This window comes from Aotus nancymaae, unplaced genomic scaffold (assembly GCF_030222135.1).
Source record: "Aotus nancymaae isolate 86718 unplaced genomic scaffold, 86718_ANA_hifiasm-v0.15.2.pri h1tg000043l, whole genome shotgun sequence".
NCBI lineage: Eukaryota > Metazoa > Chordata > Mammalia > Primates > Aotidae > Aotus > Aotus nancymaae.
In genome coordinates, this window is record NW_026988457.1 from 5,303,650 (window position 1) to 5,327,494 (window position 23,845).

A 23,845-nucleotide genomic window follows, 5' to 3' on the forward strand; every position below is an offset into this window, starting at 1 on the left:
GTGTTTGGAATAATGTAAATTTTTTTTTCCTTTTTAAAATTATTTTTAGTTGACAAATAATATTTGTAATTGTATATATTTGTGGGGTACATAATCATTGTTTGTGCTGACACGTAAATAGTAATGAGATAAAGGTAATTATCAGGAGTCATGTTTGAATTCATATGATCCATACTCTCAGGACATCTGTAGCCTGTGGTTGCTAGAATGACCACACATTCTTTTCTTTCATGTAGAAGAGAAAAAGCACCACTGAATTCCTCCTTTGCCTACTATGAAAGCAAAACTTTCAAGTAACAGGGCGAGGTGTACATGAGATGAGCAGAGAGCGGAGTTGGGACAACTTTTGTAGGGACATATGGTCTTCTGGGCTTCTGTGGCTTTGGAAGCCTGTGCCTGAGAATGTTTGAGAGCCCCTGCTTTCTTAAGGGCTATCTCTGCTGATATTTAGAAGTGGAGCCCAGAGTTCAAGGGTAGAAGCGAAGAGATTCAGAGTTGTTTATGGCTACTTTTCATGGTCTAGTAATGCAGCTGTAAGTCATTTCATCAAATCTCGATTTCTTGTCTACTTAACAAAAATAAAATGTAGCTAAAGAGTTTACTAAATCTTTGATAAAAAATATGAATATGTTTTTATAACTTCCAGATTTAAGGACAGTTAAATTTAAGAAAAAAACCCCCACCTATCAATTTAATTCCTTAGACCCAGGTTAAGGCACCCAGCCTGACAGTGAATGTCTATTGACAACATCCTTGTATTTGAAGACAGAATTGACTATAGATGGTACCAGGAAGTCAAGGTCATGGAAGGCTTGAGAGAAATCTTCCTCATGAAGCAAGTTTTCCATTTAAAGATGAAGCATGAAAATCAACATCTATTTTATAGAAAATAGGAAATATTTAATATATATAAATTTATTTGCCCTGGCAATTATTTATTTACAATTGATGATTGATGCCAACAATTGAGGTAAAAATATACATGAGGTATAAATATAATATTTAAATGCAATATCATACTTTATTTCCATTGGCAAGATAACAATGAATAAAATACTGTGGCATTTGACAAATAAGCCTGATGCGTTGTTTTTTCTCCGTTCTTTCCCTTTTCCTTTTTTTAAAAAGATGCACCGTGTTGTTATGCAGTGGTGGTGTGATTACTTTGTGCACAAAAACAAAAAAGGTAATTTGAAGAGAGGGAGAGTCAGAAATACAATCACGTTTGTTTTTATTCTGTTTTAGGGATCTTCTAGGTCCTTGTTTCTAAGTGTGGTTTTAGGCCAGCAGCATAGGCATCCCTGAGACTCCTTACAAATGCAGAATCTCAGGCCAGCCCAGATTACCTGGAGCAGAGTCTGCAGTTTCACCAGATCCCCAGGCAATTCATGTGCATGTGAAAGCTGGACAAGCACCTCTCTGGGTGATCCAAAGCCACTCATCCTCATGTGCCTATCACATTTTCCAAACACATCGGATCCCATCTGTGGAGCAGGACCAGTGTTTAACTAGATTAAACTTCAGTAGAGATCTTGTTGATGCATATAAAATAATCTTGCATACATGGTTACATTTAAGATGTTATGGCAGAAGTGACTTTGTTTTGCTCACAAAGCATTGCCCAAATGGCAAATTACGAATTTGCTGTTACCTTCTTGTAGATATGGGAATAAAAAATTCCTAGGTCATAATTCAAACTGTATGATTTTCCTTGCACCATACCAAACTCATAGAAAGCATTTTTATTCCTCTCAATAAAATAATTGCACATTGCTAACAGAAACATTATATAAATGCATATAATACAAAAAACCTGAAAACACTCACTTGCTTTTCTTTTTTTCTTCCAACACAAGTTGCTAAATCATATCAATCTCTATTATAAATGACCAAAGAAAATCTCTCCCCCTGAAATCAAACACACAATAAGTTATCTTTCTCTCCAGAGCTGCTGAATTACAATAAGAAGCACATTAGATCCATTAGCAGTTGGCTAAGGGGAGTCAATTTGCTTAGTCTGTACAATAATAAATAAGGTTGGGTCAAATGCATAGGTAGCTTGGACTGGCTAGTGAGAAAACAGAGAAGAATTAATAAACCCGATTATACTTTCTAAAACTAATCAAAGAACATAGTTTTGGTCTTTTGTTAGTTAAAAACCCTGTCTTTCAGATTGCAAAAGTTTAATGAGTTACATTTTAAGAGCATCCTACACATAGCAAAATATGAATTCCCTGAAGCTGTAATGATCTAGGATTTGAACGGAATGGCCATCATCTCCCTTCGTGTTGTGGTGTCCAGAGTTGAATTCAGTGCAATAAGAAAATACCAATTAACTGTGACCAAATAGGCCACTGGTCAAATAGAACGACAACTTAACAACATTATGAAATGACTGTATAAAAACTTGAGACAACACAGGGGCTCCCTTTGGCTGTGAATAAGTAAAAGCTATCGTATTCATCTTGACTTGGGGTCTGTAGTAGTGGGCGTGGGAGTGGGAGGTATTGCTTCTGTTTCAGTCATTCTCACTGACTCCAGTGGTCCATATCTCACTGAAATTGCATCTCATTGGGCCGAGTGGCAACTCCTCATCTAGCCTTAAATTTGGTAATGACTTCTCACCCCCTGCTTTGCTTTGAGGAGGAGTAATTATTCTTTCCCTGCTTCATCCTAGAACTCTACTCTCAGTTTTTGAATAACAGAAACAAAGCATCAACACGTAAGTCCCCTTTAATGTTATTTTCCTTTGGTTAGCTAATCTTTGGTTAGGCATCAGGGTATGTTCACACCTTGGTGTTAGCAGCAGGTTCTGCACAGCTTACAGGACAGTAGAGAGATGGGACCCAGCGCCACTTGGAAAGAACTATGTGAGGAAGGGACTCACTGAGTCAGACACCATCCTTTTCAAAACACACAATTCTATATAAAATTGGTATTTTACATATATACAGTAAAGATGGAGATATACACACATATGTACATATGCTATACATACATTTATTTACAGTTAAGTATACGCTTCTTAGAAGCCTTTAAATAGCAAATTAGGCAATGCACAAGGAGTAATCCATTTAATTTTAAGCAACATAGATAAATGTTCTCATTTTAAAATTATATTAGTAGGGATGTAGCCATCTCCAGGAAGGCTAGGAAAGTTCTTGGAAATTCTTGCATCTCCAGCATTCCAGCTTCTTAACGTTTCCATTTTTAGGCATTAACCACATCCGTCAGTTCCTCTTCCTCTTGCTTTCTCACGTGCGCACTCACTACCATACGTGTCACTTTAGTTTCCTCTTCCCTGAGTTGGATGTCACACTGGGGAAAACTCAGATTTTAGTTTCTGGGCCCTCTGCAATGAGGGGCTGGAAAGAGTTTCTAATCCTGGCAACTTCTGCTGCACACAGATGTCCAAAGCCTTTGCTGTACCATTCTGGGGAGTGACCTCTGTGTGGAAAGAAATCAGAAAGGGAGTGGGAAAGTTATTTTTCCAAATCACAGCAATTAGTCATGGTGGACAGGGCTGCCCTTGGGCCCCGAGGACCGGTGCATCTGCAGACAACTCGGGCTGCTGCCTCCAGGGGCTCAGGACCTCATTCTGTCATCAGGGGCCTTGAACACATCCTGGCTGCCAAGTATTCATGCTGTCTTTTCAGTACTCATCAGGTGCTTTAAAATTATACCAACACCTCAGGGTAAAGTGAAAAGATTCAGATGAAATCCAGAATTTACTGTGAAAATTCCGTTATGTCTACCCAGACCAAGAACTGGGTTTAGCATCATGAATGCCTTGAGGGGATTGGATTTAAGTTAATTTCTTCTCAAAGAACTATCATCAGAGGGAGCAGCAAAAGGGGACAGGCATAAAAGAAACACACAGTCGGGGCGGTGGCTCATGTCTGTAGTCCCAGCACTTAGGGAGGCCAAGGCGGGCAGATCACTTGAGGCCAGGAGTTTGAGACCAGCCCGACCAACATGGCGAGGCTCTGTCTCTACAAAAACATACAAAAATTAGCTGAGTATGATGGTGGGAACCTGTAGTCTCAGCTACTGGGAAGGCTGAGGAGGGAGGATCACTTGAGCCTGGGAGGTGGAGGTTGCAGTGAGCCCTGATGGCACCACTACACTCCAGCCTGGGCGACAGAATGAGACCCTATCTCAAAAGGAAACATAAGAGAAGAAAGCTCTGATTTACTGAGTATCTCCTGTGTGTCAGGCTCTGTTACTGGTGTGTGTTTCACGGGAGAAACAGAAATTTAAGTGGGCACAAAACAAAATAAAGAAAGGCAAAGGGCTGCAGGAGAAATGTCAGAATTTCAGCAAAGGGGAAAAGACAGAGGGGAGAAAACAATGAAACAAGAAACCAAATCAGGGTGACATCCCTGCTGGATGTGCCACTGGGGGAGTTGGCACTTACTTCAGGTCTATCCTGCAGATGTGAGTCAGTCTCGACTTGCCAGAGCCACACGGTTCTATTAAGTACTGCGAGTCCATCACCACCGCTCGCACGCCACCCAGGAGCTGGGCTTCCTCGTGCTCCACAGAGAGGGACACCAGGGTACACATTCCTTTGGGCAAATCGGTCTTCCAGGTCCTTTAGCAAAACAATCCACAGATCAGAGTCATGACTGAGGGAGGAAGAAAAACCTGAACACAGAGCTAAGGTTTGTATTGATGTTTTCCTGCCAACAACCTGGGCTTGGATTCCAATGCTAGTGACTTGGATTAAGGTGATGGTTTTCATAAGCTTGTGTAAAGTTTATACAGAGAATTTCAAAGCAAGGATCTCGGCTCTGGTACTCTGAGGCCAGACATGGTCTTGCAGCTTTCCCATCTGCATTTGGAACCCCCAGCCCTGCTCGGCTACAGAGGCTCCTGCCTATGCTCAAAGAGGTGGTTTTACAGTTTAGGAATTAGAACTCACTCATTCGATTCATTCAGCAGACATCAATTAAGCACATAGATATGCCAGGCTCTGAGGAGCCACCAAGGACATAAAGATATACACAGCCCAGGAGGAAAAACTGACAACTCTAAACAGAATTCTAAAAGCACTGGGGCAAGTGCACTGACAAGGTTATGCACAGAGAGCTCTGGGATCACATGGAGCGGGGCTGCGGAAGGAATACGGAGAACGCTTCCTGGAGGAGGCGATGCTCAGGGAGCAGTGAACTGGTACACTTAGCTTGAAGGAAAGGAAACATATGTGGTCCTGCTTATTGTCTTCAAATATGTGAGTGGCTCTTGAGTGGGAGAAAAAATGAATATAGTTGATTTGACTCCACAAGGCAGAGACAGGAAGGCGTATTTCTGTGCAGGAGAGAAGCACTGTCTAACAATGTGCACTGTTCACAAAAGAAATGGGCTGCCCTGGGAGGCAGTGAGTTTCCTGTTCCTGGAGCTATTCAAGCAGGTTGTGGATGGGCGTCAGGAGCTGTGCCAACATCTGTGTACCTCTAACTTCCCTTTCTACCCTAGAGATCTATGATAATAGATTGTATTATTAGAATTCCTGGCTGAGTGCAGTGGCTCATGCCTGTAATCCCAGCACTTTGGGAGGCTGAGGCGGGCAGATTGCAAGACTATCCTGGCTAACATGGTGAAACCCCTTCTCTACTAAAAATACAAAAATAATTAGCCGGGTGTGGTGGCATGCACTGTAATCCCAGCTACTTGGGAGGCTGAGGCAGGAGAATCGCTTGAACCCAGGAGGAGGAGGTTGCAGTGAACTGAGATTGTGCCACTGCACTCCACCTGGGCAACAAAGTGAGACTCAATCTAAAAAAAAAAAAAAAAAGAATTCCCATTATTTACTCCACAAATTCTATTCCCTTACTAAGTCGTCTCCTCCATGACTTCACCCTGTCCTTCTACACCAGGAAGAGAAATGAGATATGTGCTCAACAAGAACTTGGGAATAAGCAAGCCCCACACAAATGCTCAGCAACTTCCACGCTGCGACCACTCTTTTCATGAACAATGACGTGATAAATCGTGAAGACTGAAAGCTGTAGCGATTTGTAGGGATAAATGGGAAAATCTCCAGCAACTCTCAGCAGAAGCTTCCAAGGAGCTAGCAACGGGTGTGACATGAGAGACAAATGTGGCAATCCTGAAAGGTGACCAGCCTCATACATGCTAGCCTAGACGGGAAGATGCTCTGAAGACATGATGCATCCGCCCTGTGCCTCTTCACCACACTTGTCACTTTCCACCTCCTTGTATCCGACACATAAGGAATTCCTGTTGGCAGGAACCAGATCTAGTTCATTGCTAACTCATGGAGGGCTGCATCTCTTCTCCTTCAGGGCCTTATGGTCCACCCCACTTCTTCAAGTCTTGAATCAAAATTAGTGCAGTGAGACCACCCCCTGACCATTCTATTTAAAATTCCATCCCTTACTATCTCCCTATCTTATTCCTCCCAGGATAAGTAAGCCCATCTCCCTTTCTTACTTTTTATGAACTTTCTCTCCCCAGTGAAATACAAATGCCAAGAGAGCAGGAGAATGGTTTGCTGCATTCACTCGTCATACTCAGAGCCTATTACAATGCCTGGCATGTAGGCGTGATGGAACGAAGCACTAATACATAGCAGGCTGGTGTGGTTGCCGGATGGATGGAAGGAGGGAGGTTCTACACACTGACTCAGGCCCTCAGCCTCCTCTGGAGGGAGGGAGGAGGCAGGCTATGGCATGAACCCATCCCTATGGCAGCCATCCTGCAACAACTCTTCAACTTGCCGCTTGTGGAGTGAAAGCCTGAAGTTTAATTCCACCAGATGACTAATGTCCTAATAACTTTGGTAATATACCACCCTTATAAACTGTCTGCATTCTCCACCAGGACCTCAAGGAAGCAGAGATAAATACACGTATTTAGGGAATATTCACTTTTAAAAGTCAAGGTTCCGAGGGCCAATTCCAAAGTCATAAAGAGCTCATGTGAAAAGTAACCTTTAGTTTGCCATAAAAACTGGTTTCATAAAGGAAGTGTTTTAAATACACATTTGGGAGTTTCACAATAGGTTCCTTTTACATTGCTGATCTGTGGCATGAGACAGGGTTTGCCAAGATTTTTCCATAAAAAAGGATATATTGATCTAATTACCTTTTATTCAGGTTCTTTAGTGCCCTCGATTTCTGTTCTTGTGGATGCAATACTGCATTTCTACTGTGCAAACTTTCTATCATTGGTCGAGCATTCCCTTCCAAACCCCAAGAGCAGGTGTCTGAAACTCAACCCTTACATCAATCAGAGGCAATATTTCCTTGGCAGACACAGAATCAGCAAGCGTTTCTGGATCTCCAGGGCAGTGCCAAGGTTTCTGAGCATGGTAACCAGCTATAAGCATCTGAAGTTATACAGATGACTTCTGACGTCATACCTACTCCAGTCTTGACAGTTACACACCCTTTCCCACGGGGGAGAAAAGCAAGATCAGAAGAAAAGCCAGTGAGATCCATTTGCATAATTTGGCAGAAAGTGCTACTGGACAAACAGCAGCTTTTCTGGGCCGTCTGTTCTGAGGAAATGAATAATATTTATGGCCTAATAAACTGTGTCCTCCACAAGGAGAGGGGCCATCAGGGTGCCCCGGCAGAGCTGTGGACTGGATGAAAAGATGCAGGAAGTCCGGCATTAACATGGAAAACTCAGCTGTCACTGAGGGAAACAAGAGCCAGCTTGGTGTTCCCCGTGGAGGCTGGATTTTGGTGGGAGATTCCAGGAGGTGCTCACATCTGCAGCTCAGATCCTGCCTTTGGAACAGAACATCATAAACCCTTGAGTCAGGCTCACCTGAGAACCACGAAGTCTCTGGAAGGATGGGGGGCCATGCTGTTCAGCACATACTGGTAGATTTCTGTTTGTCGGTCTAGACTCTCCACAACCTTCCACTGCACAAAGTCCTCGTCCCACAGGTGCCGCTCTCTCAGCACACGGTTCAGGACCACCGACGGGGGCGCTTCCACCTCCACAGAAGCCTTCCACAGCTTCAGCGGGTTCCCGTCGCCCACCTTGGGAAATACAACATCAGAAGCTGAAGAGGCTGTCTGGGATATGGGTCCAACATTTTTTGTTTGGGCTTTTGGTTTTCCTACCATACTGGCTGATTATGTAAATTGAAAGTGATGCTACATACCTCAGATTTAACATTTTAGTCCTTAGGCTGAAAAGAATAATAATGTGGCTGGGCGCAGTGGCTCATGCCTATAATCCCAGCACTTTGGGAGGCTGAGGTAGGCAGATCACGAGGTCAGGAGATTGAGACCATCCTGGCCAACATGGTAAAACCCCGTATCTACTAAAAGTACAAAAATTAGCTGGGTGTGGTGGCATGTACTTGTAATCCCATCTACTCGGGAGGCTGAGGCATGAGAATCAGTTGAACCCTGGAGGCGGAGGATGCAGTGGGCTGAGATCATGCCATTGCACTCCAGCCTGGTGACAGAGCGAGACTCAATCTCAAAAACAAACAAAAAATAATGATGATGATAAAAATGCTAATCACCAACACACATGGCGGTTACTATGTGCCAGGCACTGTTCTAAGTCATTGGTTTTTAAATTAGTCTTCTTCCGACAGTGGTAGTCTTACAACATCCATTTTGCAGATGGGAAAACCAAGGCACAGAGGGGTGTGTGACTTGCCCAATATTACACAGCTAAGGGGTAGAGACAGGACTGGGATCCAGCCATCTGGTTCCATAATCTGCCCTCTGATTATATGCAACAGGTCTCTGGACTGAGTCTTTGAGTGGTACATGTGCCTTAACTGTGCCAAGCCCTGTGGACACTGCAGCCGTTTTCCAATGCAAAAACAAATGTGTGATTGTTAGCTGTGGCTTTCTGGGGGTGATCTTTCTCCATGCCCTGAGATTACCTTTTTGAAAGCAAGGTCTGTATTGTCGGTGCTGGAGCACGTGACCCATCCCTTGAACTTCTCCTTGGCTTCTTTCTGGAGGCCCTGGATGAGATGGTTCAGGTAAGTGTGGAAAGTTGCCCCACTCTCCTCCAGCTGCGTCCCCAGTTCTTTCAGGGTTGGCACGTGGATCTCAGCCTCCACATACGAGTTACGAGACTGGGCCACCAACTCATGTGGAACCTAGACCAATGGATGCACGAAAGGGCAACACACTGAGCCAAAGAAACGCCAAGACTCAGAGAAAGCAAAGCCATTTCACCCACAACCTGGCTTGGAGCCACGGGCCGAGGGCCCCAGGGCCGGAGATGTTTTTCTAAGATCACTGCCAAGGCCAGGAGGGGCGTTTCTAAAGTCAGGAAATACACATATGTTTCCGAGGCTGTATTTGTTATTCAGAACATTGCAATGACTTCCTCTTCATTCTTTCCATTTCCCTTTTATTTTACCTTCAATGTCTTTTTATTCAATTCGGCAAAATGTGGGCTCAGACTTTACCCACTGTGAATAAGACTTAAAACGGATAGACTTGTGAAGGGAAACATCAAACATGACTTGGGCATAGCTTGACTTTTTTAGCACACTTTTCCCATTGACAAATGCCAGTTCTATCACAAAAGTATGCCACAAGTCTGGTTCACTTACTTCTTTTACATGACTGTGGCTGTATTCATAAGCTGTCATTAGTTCTTAGCAACAAAGATTGCTCAGTATCACAAACACACTCACACAAATGTTTAACCTAATCAAGTCCCAAGGTGAAATCAAACAGAACATAATTGGCTGACTGGCCTTGAACCTGACAATGGCAGGTGATGCAACTGTTTGCAGGAAAACCATCAGTACAGTAACCCCAAGTGTCTTTATCAAAGCCTCAATTGTATAGCTAGCTCCTCACCTTTCTTGGAAGCAAAGACCAGAGCTATAGCGTATACTATTGTCATTATAACATCAGGAACAAACAGATAGAAACTGTAAATGTAGCAACAATCCCAGGCGTCTTATCTAGTTCCAAGAGCTACAAGGGAGGCAGAGGTTCGAGCCTTTTGCTCACCTCAAAAAGTCTGTCGCATTCCATGATCATGTGCGCAAGCCCCTGAGCTGCTGCCAGATTCTCGTTGAGGTCCTTTTGATCTGGCTTCCCGGTGGCATATTTCTTCTGTATGACTCTGTAATTGAATGTGAGTGTGCTAAGAGGATCCCACGCCAAAGAGCTCATCACAATACCAAACTCATCCCTTTGGTTTTCTGTTTACACCCAGATGCTCTCCAGATCCCAGGCTTTTGCATTTCCAAATAAAAATAATGATCACATATCTTAGATATTCTGAATCAGACTAACAGTCTGACAGTTCACAAGGAAAAATCTTGGAAAACTAAAAGGGCAGGAAGAATGGTGGGGGAAGAAATTAATCTGTTTTTCCAAAGTTTGAAACCCCTTAACTGCAAGCTCCTGTGCTTTGGTCTTAAATATAGCCTTTTAAACTAAAGATTGTAAAATACTACTTTGTGAATGTTTTCCTCCTCACACAGACAAAACAAAACTCAGGCTTTCTGGATCACAACTGGCATTCTTCAATGCTAGCGCAATAATTCTATGAATCTGAGCCCTGTGAATTAGGGTGCCTTACAAGATTTTCTGATTATGAAGAGTGTTTGACAAATCCCGAAGTTGAAATGTAGCATGAGACACAGTTTATCTATCTATAATCTATTATCTATCTCTATTATCTACCTATCAACCATCAATTTATCTCTCTCATTATCTATCATCTGTCATCTATTATCTATGTATCATCTATCAATCTATCATCTATCTACCTACCTACCTACCTATCACCTGTCTATCAATATATCCATTCATATCTATCTATCCATCCATCCATCCATCCATCCAACCTGTCTTATGAACTGTGGGGAATGCCTGCTTGGGGATTACTGCTGTTGCTGATAAAGAAACCCACCGTGGAGAGCTTTCTTTCTTCAATAAATTAAGATGAAAGAGGGAGGGGGCCAGGCACACTGCCAGGTTCATGGGCGTCATCTGATTCTCTTCCACTAAGTTGACGACATCATTCAGGAAACACAAGAGCGTCTGCAGGACCTCCCTGTTCTCATCAGCCAGTAGCAGGATGGTGGCCTGCACAGCCTGCAGCCGCTGCTCTTTGGGGACATCTGAGGAAAAGTAGATGCCAGGTCATTGGAGGAGCAGTCACAGAAAGAGCCAGCTGGGAGGCATTGCATAAGCTCTACCTTCCTGGTGTGAAGGCACACTCAGAGTCATCATCAACAACCAGAACAGCAGGGAAAGCACAAAGAAGTCAGTAATTGCTGAGGGCTCACAGCGCATGGGAGGCAGAGCTGAGTCCCAACCCTTGCAATTGAACTCTGGGACCGGCTGTCCTGATGGCCAAGCAGGGTTTAGAAAGGGACACCACCATCCTGGCTTTTTGTATTCTGAGCAATAAATCTGCTTTCAGAAGGCTTCTGGGTGAAGTTGGTGATTAGGGCTTTGTCAACCTGGTGCCCCTCTTGCCCATCCCTCCCTGCCAGACAGCTTGGGAAGCCCGTCTCAGGATGCCCAGGGCTCCATAGGACATGGTTGGAAAACCACTGTGTTAGGGGAACAGTAGCCTCGCCTTGCCTTTCTCCACCCCTGGCAGCCAGGCCATAAAGCTGGTGCTGTGCAATTCACCGGGTGGGCTTGAGCTGGTGGGGTCTCTGACCTCATTCCCAGAGGGCCAGCTTCTCGAGGGGAATCCTGGCATATCTTCCTTTTTCCTACAAATTCCCCAGGGTTTGCTTTGCATGATGCCTGCTATGGACTTCATATGAAGACCCAACATCACCTGTTCCATAATCTTGGGGTTTATGGAAATTGAGGCTGTGCTTGTGGAAGAAGAACCAGGCTGCCTAAGGTCACAGGGAATGTCTGGCCCTTCTCAGTCCCATTCCCCTTGAGGTGGTCTCTGTGGTGGTGGGTGCTGGTTATGCAGGCTTAACAGGGAATTGGTTCCAACAAGATGAGGTGAACGAAATGGAAAATCACACCAAACGAGTGCTAGTGCTGCCTTCTGCTGCTCCCACCCATGGCTGTGTTTATCTAGTGATTACTTTAGTCCTCTCATTGCAAAAGACACTGTGGGAAGCTTGCTTCCGTCAACACTATCGTCTTTCTTAAAATGCCATGTTCTGGAGCAGAGGTCTCCACACTAGGGTCACTGCACTCTCAAGGGGCGAGAAGGTGTGCTCCTGACAGTCTCTTGAGGTGTGAGAAGAAAATCATTAGCACTCCCACGTTTGTTTATCTTTTCTCTCATCCATTAAAAATATTGAGTGGGTGTGTTTTATAATGTGATAGTACATTACAGTATATCCAGTATATTTATATTACTAAACACAAATACACATTCAGATATTTGCTACTGGCAGGAGTACATGAGAAAAACAAACTAGGAGCTGGCTGCTCGAGAAGGGCTGAGGTGTGACCTTCTGCGCGGGTCCTGGCTGGCCCCAGGGTTTGTGGTCCTGGGGGCTACCAATGCTGGATTCACCCACATTCTCATGCAGGAGGCATGACGTCACGCCCCAAGGCTGCCCACATTCTGGCCCTGATCAGCAAATCCAAGTTCCTGGAAAAACCTGAGGATGCCTTCGGCAGTCTGAAACCTGTCCCCACTCCCACCACGTCCATTGTGTACTGGCACAAGATATACCTGGGGTTCATAGAGAAGAGCCATTTTGTTAAAATTATAGTAAACCCATTTTCTTACTCTTGCTTGGGGTGGAGCAGAAGCAGATGGTACGAATGATCTCAAGCTTGTGAGAGGTGTTACAAATTCTGCTTGAGCTGCTGAATTGTTTTAAATATGCTGCTCTACTGTAAGGTGTCCAGTGTGTATACACTGTTTAACTTTAGATTACTCAGCTTCTTTTCCATGCTAGCAGCATTTTTTCTCAGCCATCATTTTTGAAGGGTCGCCTGTCATCTCTATATGTTGTCTCAATTTCCTTTCTATTCATTTGTTTTTTTATTCCTCAAAAATACTTCCTGTCCATCATTATTATTTACTAAAAATGCTTGAAAAGGTCAACTGTGAATACCTAAATTCAGCATTCGTTTTGGATCCTCTATTCTTTCAGCTTTCTGTTATATGCCACGCTGCTGCAGGTCCTGCCCCTTTCCTGGCTCTAAGGGGATGATTCTAGGTCTGAATTTCCAAGTGTGGATAATTTGCAAACACGTGGTGGTTATTGGCACCTCAAATTCAGAATCCTGTGGATTCTGAACATTTCTCCCCACCACTTTCCACATTCTTTGAATCATCAAGCCTTAAAGCCTTGTCTTTGACCCCTCCCTTGTTCTCCTTCCTCTAGATGGGTAGGATTCAAATATTTTCATTACTCCTCCAACACTCCAATTTATTTAATCATTTGACTAAAGCCCAAGAAGTGGCATAGCTAAAAACAGAACTTCTCTGGATAGCTGGAGGAAGAACTGTTCCTCTCTGCCACAGTAGCAGTTTGGAAACTGACTCTAGGGTCTATGCATGGAAGGTCTGTTCTCCCATCTCCCTGCTGGAAGTTCCTACAGGTAATCCAGAACCTTGATTAGTGTGCTGACTCCCTGAACCTCCATGCTTGTCCAGTTCAGTGCCTGTTGTGCACCACTTCCAGATTCCTGGGTCGACGACACAGTGCTGTGGACTTTCTCCCTGCAGCAGATACAAGGCTGGCCACCTACTCAACTCAGTGCCAGTTCTTCCTTTCTTCCTCATTAAGAAAACACATGTTCTGCTCAGGTGTGAGCTGCATTATACTTAGGGAAATGGGTCCCCCCGTCAAACCCAAGGATGAACCATGTGGGCCTAAACCCAAACTGGCAACCCAGGTCTCCTTTCCACTGGGAAACTGCAAACCACTTCTGCCTGAGGGGACCAAGGAAAATGCCAAGAGCTTCTGCAAGATGTATGTCCCTGATAAAACCAGACACATGGCCAAGGAGAAGCACTGTCACTCTCTTCTTGCCTTGGAATGTGATTTTGTGAAGATGTGATACTTATAAGTTGTGACAATCATTTTGTGACATTAAAGGCAAAGTAAGAGAAGCTGGCTTTAGCCCTGGCATCACTGAGCCGCGGGATACCCAACTCTGGAATTATGTGAGATAATAAAATGTACTTATTGTATAAACAACTGTTCATTGGATATTTGGTTCTGTCTTTACAGCTGAGAGCATTGTAACTGGTAAGTCCCTCAGCAACACGTGAGGGTTCCCCAATACTTAATGAATCAAGCATAAGCTGCTTGCCCTAATACTCAATGTCCCTCCAATGTATGGCTCCAGCGTTGTTTTTCAGTGTCATTTGGTGTCACTCTGCACGTTTGCCATACATGCAAACCAGATGACTACTCTGGGCTCTCCTGACATCTGCTTATGCTATCTGCAGAGCAAGTACCCAAAACGTGTTCCTCACATGTCTCAGCCTTCAGTTGTCACTTCCTCCATGAAGCCCTCATTCTTCATCTCTCCCTCCTTGAACTTTTCTTTGTAACCTTTCTATGGAACTTCTCCAACTTAGTCGTGTTAGAGTTATTTATGTTCATGCCTCATCTCCCTTAATTGTAAGATCCTTAAGAGAGCGAGTCTCCCATACATATGCTCCGCCATGCTCAGCACAGTGCCCGGTACAGAAGCCACGCTCTGTAAATGTTTGCTCAGCTAAAGCAAAGCCTGCTTTGATCTGGCTTCTTGCTTGTGACTCAGAAAGGGCCAAAGACATTTATTTCTTGAAAGTAATGTGGCTTTAGCCTTAGACTAGCATCAAACTTAACCCAAGAACTGATTAAATGTAAAGACTCATATCTGATACTTCCAAACCATGAGGGAGGCTTAATTGAAAATGCAGTTCGACATCTCACAGTAACAACGTCAAGAACTCCCTGTCTGGGCTCTAGCAACTTGAATCATTAATTTAACTTAAGCTACTCACTTTGAAAAACTAATATTTACTTAGTGGGTTGCCACCTTAATCTGTTTTCACAAGTGGTTCTGATTACAATCCTTCCTGAGTTTGCAGTATCAAGGACTCCTTAAACACATTTTGTAGGGAATTCTCTACAGCATGGATATTCTTCAAAGTGGATCAAGTCCATATCAAGGCCCATTTCAGGCATATTTTGCTGAAGACTCAAAACTCAAACTCCATGGGCCAAATGGCTTTCTTTCCCCCATGAACTGGGATCTGGTCATCAAAATAATTCATAATGTTAACACTGTCATATCTAGCAAAGAGTCACATGTTTAATTTCCTTCTTTTTTTTTTTTGAGATGGAGTCTCTCTCTGTCACTCAGGCTGGAGTGCAGTGGCGTGATCTCTGCTCACTGCAACCTCCACCTCTTGGGTTCAAGTGATTCTCCTGTCTCAGCCTTCTGAGTAGCTGGGATTTCAGGCACCATGCCCGGCTAATTTTTGTATTTTTTTAGTAGAGACAGGGTTTCACCATGTTGGCCAAGTGAGTCTTGAACTCCTGACCTCAGACAATCTGACCGCCTCGGCCTCCCAAAGTGCCAGGATTACAGGCGTGAGCTACCACGCCGGACCCGTGTTTATTTCTAACATTCCCATTGCAACCACCTATAGTAGGATATGCTTCTTAATCAACAATTGTTATTTCCAATGATTAATTATACAGGCTTTGCTGAGAATTTAACATCATTTAAAAAATTCCAAGTGAAAATATAAACCAGTTTATTTAAGCTTAAGCCTTGATTTGGTTTGCTTACTTTTCACCAATGAAAATACATTGTGCTAAAATACATTTCCATTTATTTCTAGTCATTTTAATTCATGTCACTTTGAATTTCCTATATCCCAAAGAAATTCTTCCTTTTAAAAAAATTAAAGAAGTTTTTATAAATACCTATATACGAAACAACTTCGATGGTGTCCCTTTTTCATTTTAAATTTTTGTAAACGTATTGAAAGTTTGTTTTAGATTTTACACAAAACTCTATTGAGAAGGAATATTTTGAGGTCAAAAAGGTATTTTTAAATGCATAAAGAAATGGCCTGCGGATTTCCATATCAAACTTTGAGCAAAAGTTACTTCCGGAGAGGAGAGCAGGATTATGTACATCTTTATGGATTCATGTATTATTCATATAATTCAAACTCAATCTATAGGGAATTGTTTTTGTTAAAGCGGAAGGATGCTCACGAGAACACCAAGCTCATTATTTCCACTTACACTGATAGATGTGGAGGAAGGTCTCGCTGAGCTTGTTGGTGAAAAGAGGCTCAGGGAGGTCCCGGAAGAACTGTTTCACCATATCCGCCACATCATAAGCAGACTGGTCTTCATAGCTGACGTTCTCAGGGAAGTTCTCATTCATTTGGCGTAGGGCATGGATTCGAGACTTCACTCCCGACTTGCGAAAAAGACCCACCTGAAACAAGCCATAGGGATATGTCAGCCAGGCCACACTTGGGTGTGAGGACGAGGAGGAGGCATGGGATGGGAACTGGATGAGCTGGAATTGCCTCCCAATTAGCACATGCTGAACTACCAATGTAGCTACTTTTAGGCAGTAGTTGAACACTGTCTTCCTCTCCTATGAGATGAAGATAAGAATAAAACCTCACCTCACAGGATGACTGTGGAGAGTAAGTGAGGAAACAGATGTGCATGCACTTTGTGACCTGTTACATCTTATCACACTGCAGATGTTATTATTTTATTCATTTATTCAACAAGTAACCGCTGTGTATCAGGCATGCTTGGAGTTCCTAGGTGTCATTAGTGAGCAGAGCAGAACAGACAAAATTCCCTACCCTCTAGGGTTTGCATTGTCATGGGGGTTTTGAGAAAGTTTGGTCAATGGGAAGTTTGGTGGAAACAATGTGGGTGATGAATGAAAGGATCCCAGATAAACAGTCATATCCAGTGCCCCTGCAGGGGAGAGTTTTATGAGCAATATGTTCATGAAACAGAATAATATCATTAGTACATATTTTGATTTAAGGGATTTATTTACTTTTCCAGCTTTGAAATTCTTGGCACTTACTTTTCTACCTGTTTGTTTTTATGCTACAAGCTATGGCTCTAGTGAGAATGATTCCTGGGTGGCTTTTTTCTCAGACCTCAAGATACTGCTGTATCACGACTTTTTTATCTCAGAGCCTAGACTCCTCCTCGGCTTGTTGAATAAATGGAGCATTAAGGCATCAAGAACAGAGTGGCCTTAATGAGAACGAGCGAGGCAGAGCAAAGCCCTGCAAGAATGAAGATCCTGCAATGGTTGGGCACGTTAAGCTCTAGGCAGGCCTCCTAGAGGAACTTCCTTTTGCTGGACTTAGCCTCTATTCAAAAAGGAACTGACCTTTCTGGGAGCCCTGGCTTACAGTGAAATAATATGTCTGCTATATTTTTAAATGTCTATAGGGAGTTGATTTTCTTCAACCCTCAATTTCCATAGCTCTCATTCCCCAGTGGCTCACGGGTTGGCCTGCTTCTGCAAAGCAAGGTAGAACCTTCCTGAGTGGCTGGACAGGTGGACAGTGGCCATGAGCATAAGCCACTGCTCTTTCTCCCTATACCTGGAAGAATGCCTGATATAGGTCATCTTACTGGCCGCTCTGCGTACCAGGCCAACCTCCATCCAAGTTAGGGTATCTGACAAAGGCTTTCTTGATTGCTGCAACAAATGGAGAGCAGCTCTCATTCTTTCAACTTGCAGTAACAGCAAAAGAAGAATTCCAAGCCATTAGAGCATACTCAGGTTTTTGTATATGTCAACTGAATGGATCGCAGGGGAAATTAATACACTGCTACTTTTTGTGGTCATAAAAACAGAATTCTTAGTAATATTTCTTTGCATTCCAAGGCTTATCAGTCTAATCCCACACATCAGGATATTCAGGCTGATAATATTGTCACTTAAAATATGAATTACTTTCTTTTTTATTCTTCAAATTTGGAGTATCTAGAAAATGCACAATTTTGTCATACTTGGATGACTCGCCACAAAGAATCTAAACAACATTCATCTTCCTTCAACTGGCAATGACTCCAAATTTCATCAAAGGGCATGGAAAGAAAGCATATACTGTCAAAATAAAAAAAAAGAAAATTTCAAGATGTCAAGGGGGTGATTATTGGGCGGAGATCCATCTTGGACGTGTTTACATCTTCTGTTTTTCTGATTCTGGAAGGAGGCCCAGGACGGTGCATACCACAGGGCTGTGCTGCATGAGAGTTCTCAGAATCGGGATGCCCTGAAGGTAATTGCTTCAGTGTGACTCACAAATATTTATCCTCACATGACTAGGTATTATTCCATTTGAGAAGAATTCCTATTTTTTCTTAACAGCACAGGAATATTGACCAGGATCTAAAAAAGAAGAAAGCAGACAGTGTTTCTGTTTAAATTGTCGAGCACGTTCCTCTTTCATCCACCGTGTCCTGCGGGCTGTTTCTGGCCACACACTCATGTGCGTGCGCACACACATCCCAGAGATGCTATCTTCATATTGTTTGGTTTCCAAGCTTCTTTCTTGTTTCGGCAAATACTGTTACTTTAATTATTTTAGACATGTCTGGGGCTCTCCAGCTGCAGGCTCTGAGCTGACTGCTCTGACTGAGATCTCAGGATTTCCAGAGAGTTGTCAGGGATTTATTTGTGCTGCCTCAAATTCTGACAATAACCTTCCTGCCCTGCCCTTGTCTTCTAGGGAACATGGGAAATATAGACATATATATATATATATATACACACACACATATTTTTGTTTCTGCGGATTTTTGTTGGAAGTATAGCAGGAAAATTTTCTTTCATAAACCTAATAAAGAAAAGGTGATCTCAAGTCAGATTCTGGATGTAGTAGCTGAAGATGGCAAAAGGGAAAGATGGAAACAACCCATCTTCAAAGCTTTTGATGAACTGATGATTAAGCTAACCCTGGAACCGTTCTATTTCCTGACTTTTTTTTTTTTTTTTTTGCGACAGAGTCTCACTCTGTCACCCAGGCTGGAGTGCAGTAGCACGATCTCACCACAAGCTCTGCCTCCAGGGTCAAGTGATTTTCCTGCCTCAGCCTACTAAGTAGTTGGGATTACAGGTCTCGCCACCACACCCTGCTAATTTTTGTATTTTTTAGTAGAGACAGGGTTTCACCACGTTGGCCAGGCTGGTCTCGAACTCCTGATCTTAAGTGATCCACCCACCTCGGCCTCCTACAGTGCTAGCATTACAGGTGTGAGCCACCATGCCTGGCCTATTTCCTGACTTTTTGTTTGTGTTTTGTGAGACCATGAATTTCCTGTCATTTAAGCCACTGTGGGATGGGGCTTCTAGTGGTTGCTGTGAAAAGCCCGGAGCACAGTGAGTAGAAGATAGTCTTTCTAAGGCACAGAGAAATCTTGAGACCAGAGAAGAGCTCCCCTCTCGATCCTCACAGAATAACATGGTGATGGCAACCAGTGGTTTCCAATAATTATTTCTCCTTCAGAAAGTTTTGTCTGGGCACAGTGGCTCACGCCTGTGATCCCAGCACTTTGGGAGGCCAAGGTGGATGGGGGCTGGGGACCACCTGATCTCAGGAGTTCGAGATTAGCCTGACCAACATGGCAAAACCCCATCTCTACTAAAAAATACAAAATACAAAATTAGCTGGGCTTGGTGGTGGGTACCTGTAATCCTAGCTACTCGTGAGACTGAGGTGGGAGAATCTCTTGAACCTGGGAGGTGGAAGTTGCAGTGAGCTGAGATTAAGCCACTGCACTCTAGCCTGGGCGACAGAGCCAGACTTCATCTCAAAAAAAAAAGGTTCCAAAGCAAGGATTGATCTGAATTTTTGACAGGATATTGTTTTCCACATTAAAAAAATAGAGAACCAAAGAAACCCATTGTTCATCCTTCTTCCTCTTCTTCTTCTTCTTCTTTTTTTGGAGACAGAGTCTCCCTCTGTCTTCCAGGCTGGAGTGCAGTGGGATGATCTCAGTTCACTGCATCTTCCACCTCCTGGGTTCAAGTGATTCTCCCACCTCAGCCTCCCAAGTTGCTAGGATTACAGGTGCGCACCACCACACCCAGCTAATTTTTGTATTTTTTTAGTAGAGGTGGGGTTTCACCAATGTTGGCCAGGCTGATCTTGAACTCCTGACCTCAAGTGATCTGCCTGCCTCAGCCTCCCAAAGTGTTGGGATTACAGGTGTGAGCCACCGCACCTGCCCCATTGCCCATCCTTCTAATCACAGCAGATGGGCAGGCAACAGCCCCAGCTCCCTCAGCTTCCTTATGAGGAAGATCCCAGGAGGGCATCATGTTTTTCTTTTGCCTTTGTGTCTGTCACCCATGGCAGGCAGCCTGGGCAGTCACACCGGGTCTCATACACTTGGTTTAATGCTCTGCTGTCTTGGTTTTGAAATTCTCAATGATTTATGAACAAGGGATCTCACATTTTCTCTTTCCACTGGTCCCATCAATGACATAACAGGTCCTGCTGTCATCTACTGTTAAAGCTCAGCCCAGACACCCTCTTGAGAAAGGGGAGGATGACCATCAGCAATGCAGCGTTCATTTTATAAGCATATTTCATGTATGTGATCTCTTGCTCCTTTTGAAGATAAAAGGGTGAGTGATGAGTGTCCCCTTGGTCTAGTTTTCCTGTTACCTCTCTCTTTTGTCTTTCACCTAAAAACCTAGCTATGAAAAAGCGAGGACTCAGCTGGGCACGGTGGCTCAGGCCTGTAATCCCAGCACTTAGGGGGGCCGAGACAGGTGGATCACCTGAGGTCAGGAGTTCGAGATCAGGCTGGCCAACATGGTGAAACTCCATCTCTACTAAAAATACAAAAATTATCTGGGTGTGGTGGTGCTTATCTGTAATCCCACCTACTCGGGAGGCTGAGGCAGGAGAATCACTTGAACCCGGGAGGAGAAGTTTGCAGTGAGCCAAGATGGTGCCTCTGCATTCCAGCCTGGGTGACAGAGCAAGACTATGTCTCAAACAAAAAAAAGAAAAAAGAAAAAAGTGAGGACTCAAGGATAATTTCACTGGATAGCCCCAGAGCACTGCTCACTTTATCTGAGCCAGGCAACAGGCAAAGTGACGAACAGGCAGTGGGGCGGGGACCCTTGTGCTAAGCACTAAGAGTCTTCCCAGCATAATTAGGCTTTTAAACTCACTGTTCTATTAGGAGGGGAGGCTGAGCATGAGTGCTGCTTTAGAATTCAAATTCCATCTGAATAATATTAAATCTCCCTCTTGGCATCCTGTTTATGCTAATCTTTTTCAGGACTTAATGATGTTTATCAGGACTTCCATTTCCTCTTCTTTAGAAATGTGCTCAGCTAATGAAGGAAGGTTGGTTTTCTTCAGAAAGAGACAGATTCATCAGAAGAGTATGCGGCAGATTCTTATTTTGAGCATTGCAGGTTTAGTCTCTCACCGCAGTGACTTCATATTCATCAGGAACCAGGTATAACCTATCCTTCTGTGCACAGTTGATTTTGGGCAGAAATAAAAGCTCAGACAACAAAGCAAGGCTCCTCTCACACACTACTATGTCTGAATACAAATGGTTCATAATTGAAGGCTAAACTTCCTCATCTCACCCACAGCCAGCTGCAAGGGCAAACATGAACACTGTTGCATCAGAGAAACTGCTGTGCATGCGGAGTGTGGAAGGCAAAAGGTGGGTGATGTTGCAGACTCTGTGGGACCCGGGTCAGCGGCAGTGAGTGCTTATATGCCGGGTGAGTGCTTAGCATGGGAGAAGGCCCGACGCACTGCAGGAAGCCTCCTCCTTGAGACTCGGGGCAAAGCCTTGGGAGGGTATGGGGTGGTGCTTCCTATTAAAATGGGCATAGAGGTGCAATATTTGTGGATGTCATGGTCTTCTGCAACTTTGAGGCTGAGATCTCAAGGCCTTATGCAGACTGGAATCTTTTCGATTCCAAGGAGGTGCTGTTGGCGAAGAAAGAACATTCATTTGGTGTTGCTCTCCTTCCTTTTCACTTTCCCCCCTTGCTTTTCTTACTGATTCGCTTTTACCAGCTCTTGCTTGCTCTGAAATCTCTGGAACAGCCAGGTTTTGATTCCTTATGTTTCTCTCGTTCTCCCCTTTCCTTCCTATTACCACCTTCCTTTTTCACAGGAGCCAGAGGGGTGGCCTCTGTGTGCTTTCCACACCACGTGATAAGGACAGGGAGGGATGTTCTGAGGTTGGAAGCCCTGGCAGGACTGGGTGTCTTATAAGGTGGTGACTGGCTGTGGTGAAAGTCCCTTCAATGTCCTACGGATTCTCCCATGTGACTGATGCAAGAGATGCGTGGCTCTATTCATTTTTATTACATTTAGAATCAGTATTTATGTCTTGAAATGAGTCTTCTGCCTCCAGGGCTTTGCCGGCACACTGTTTTTCATCTTGCCATATTCTCCCAGATTTAAAAAACTGACCTGAGACGGACACAGGGGAGGAAGAGGTTTTGGTGCCCTGTGTCTTTCTCCCTCTTGGTATGACTTTTGCTTCCAAAGGGAGACTGGCCCCATTAACAGTAGTGATAATGGCACTACACATTATTCAGAAGTACAGGGCGCAGGAATGGTTTATAGTCTACACTAAATACTCTGTGGTGAATGGAATAGTGGAATTACAATTCATTTATTTATCCCCGCTCTTGTTCAAGAAAGAATTCAAGGGGATTTACAGTAATCTATAAAATATAATAAGATACAATTAACTTAAAGATAAAAGATAAGAAAATTGCAGCAAAAGGAAAACAAAGACAGAAAAGGGTGGATGAAACTAGGAATAAGGTTGATGCATAAAATTCATGCCAAAAAATTACATGTATTTACTACAGACAAAACACATATTTGGCTCCAGGCTTTCTAGCAGCCATTACAGTGAAGAAAAGACACCCACATGAATGAGTTTGGTATGCACAGTATTAAAAAACAGACCAGTTGTCCAAAAGAAACACAATGCTTTCAGGTGCTGCAGCCAGAGAAGGAAGTTTTTTTCTTCCCATGTCACAGAAAGCACGTTACGTGACTTAATGACCAACATCAACTACAAAATCCTGATAGTGAATTAATTCATCAGGGAGTTGTATAGGGCTACTCCTCAATGTTAGAGATGGCATCACCCCAAAGTCCACTGGGGAAAAGCAATTATAATAAGCAGCAGCAGAGTGCAGTGGTTAGGAACTTGGACTCCAGAGTCACATCTGCAAGCAAGTATTGGCTCCACCACAGTGACCCGGAGATAACACCATTCAAGGGTGGATATGGGAGTAAATGAGGCAATTAATGCAAACACTTAGTACAATTTCTTGAAACATGCCAGGTGGTCAAGAGAGGTTATTTTTGTTGAACTAATGACACAGATAGGCTGCGCTTCCTTTAGCCATTCCTAAACATAGTTTTCTCTTAATAGAGCTTTTGCTGATAAGCATTAGCTGGTCATGCTTTTGGAGCAAAATATTCTCTGTGCTTGGTATAGGGCAAAGGCAAAGTCTCTAAGAGCCCCAAGAAGGAGGTGAGTTTGATACATACCTTACAGACATTGAGATGCTTGGAAAAACATGTCTCTGGACAAAACACAATCTTGGGTCTGCACCCACAAACAAACAACAAACGTACAATTGAGGCCACAAAGTTCTATGCCGAGTGACATGGTGCAATACTTCTAGCATTGGAGTAGAGACTAGAGCGGGCTTTCCCAAATATTCACCAGAGCCCACCTCTCTAAACATTTTTCTCAGTAAAACACCTTTAGAACACGATCTTGGAATAATGTGTATTCTTAGTAAAACCTCTACAACTAAAAAAAATTAAAATGCATGTGTAAGTAACCAGATTCATTGGCTGACTCTATTAGGATGTGATTCACAAGTCAATTCGTGTTGGAGCA

The 23,845-nt window shown here is 43.6% G+C and overlaps 1 protein-coding gene across 14 annotated transcripts in view; it reads right to left on the reverse strand.

The window, feature by feature from the left end:
• Nucleotides 1-878: 878 nt before the first annotated feature.
• STARD13 (StAR related lipid transfer domain containing 13) overlaps nt 879-23,845 on the reverse strand; it is a 557,207-nt gene continuing 534,240 nt past the window's right edge. For all 14 annotated transcript variants that reach the window (XM_012465553.3, XM_064361750.1, XM_064361752.1 and 11 more), the window contains 7 exons: nt 16,175-16,373; nt 10,888-11,098; nt 9,978-10,092; nt 8,885-9,106; nt 7,801-8,018; nt 4,418-4,594; nt 879-3,447 (listed from right to left, as the gene is read on the reverse strand). In XM_012465553.3, the coding sequence (XP_012320976.2) occupies nt 3,330-3,447; nt 4,418-4,594; nt 7,801-8,018; nt 8,885-9,106; nt 9,978-10,092; nt 10,888-11,098; nt 16,175-16,373 (1,260 nt within the window). In that variant the 3' untranslated portion in view covers nt 879-3,329. The remainder of the gene's footprint in view (nt 3,448-4,417; nt 4,595-7,800; nt 8,019-8,884; nt 9,107-9,977; nt 10,093-10,887; nt 11,099-16,174; nt 16,374-23,845) is intronic.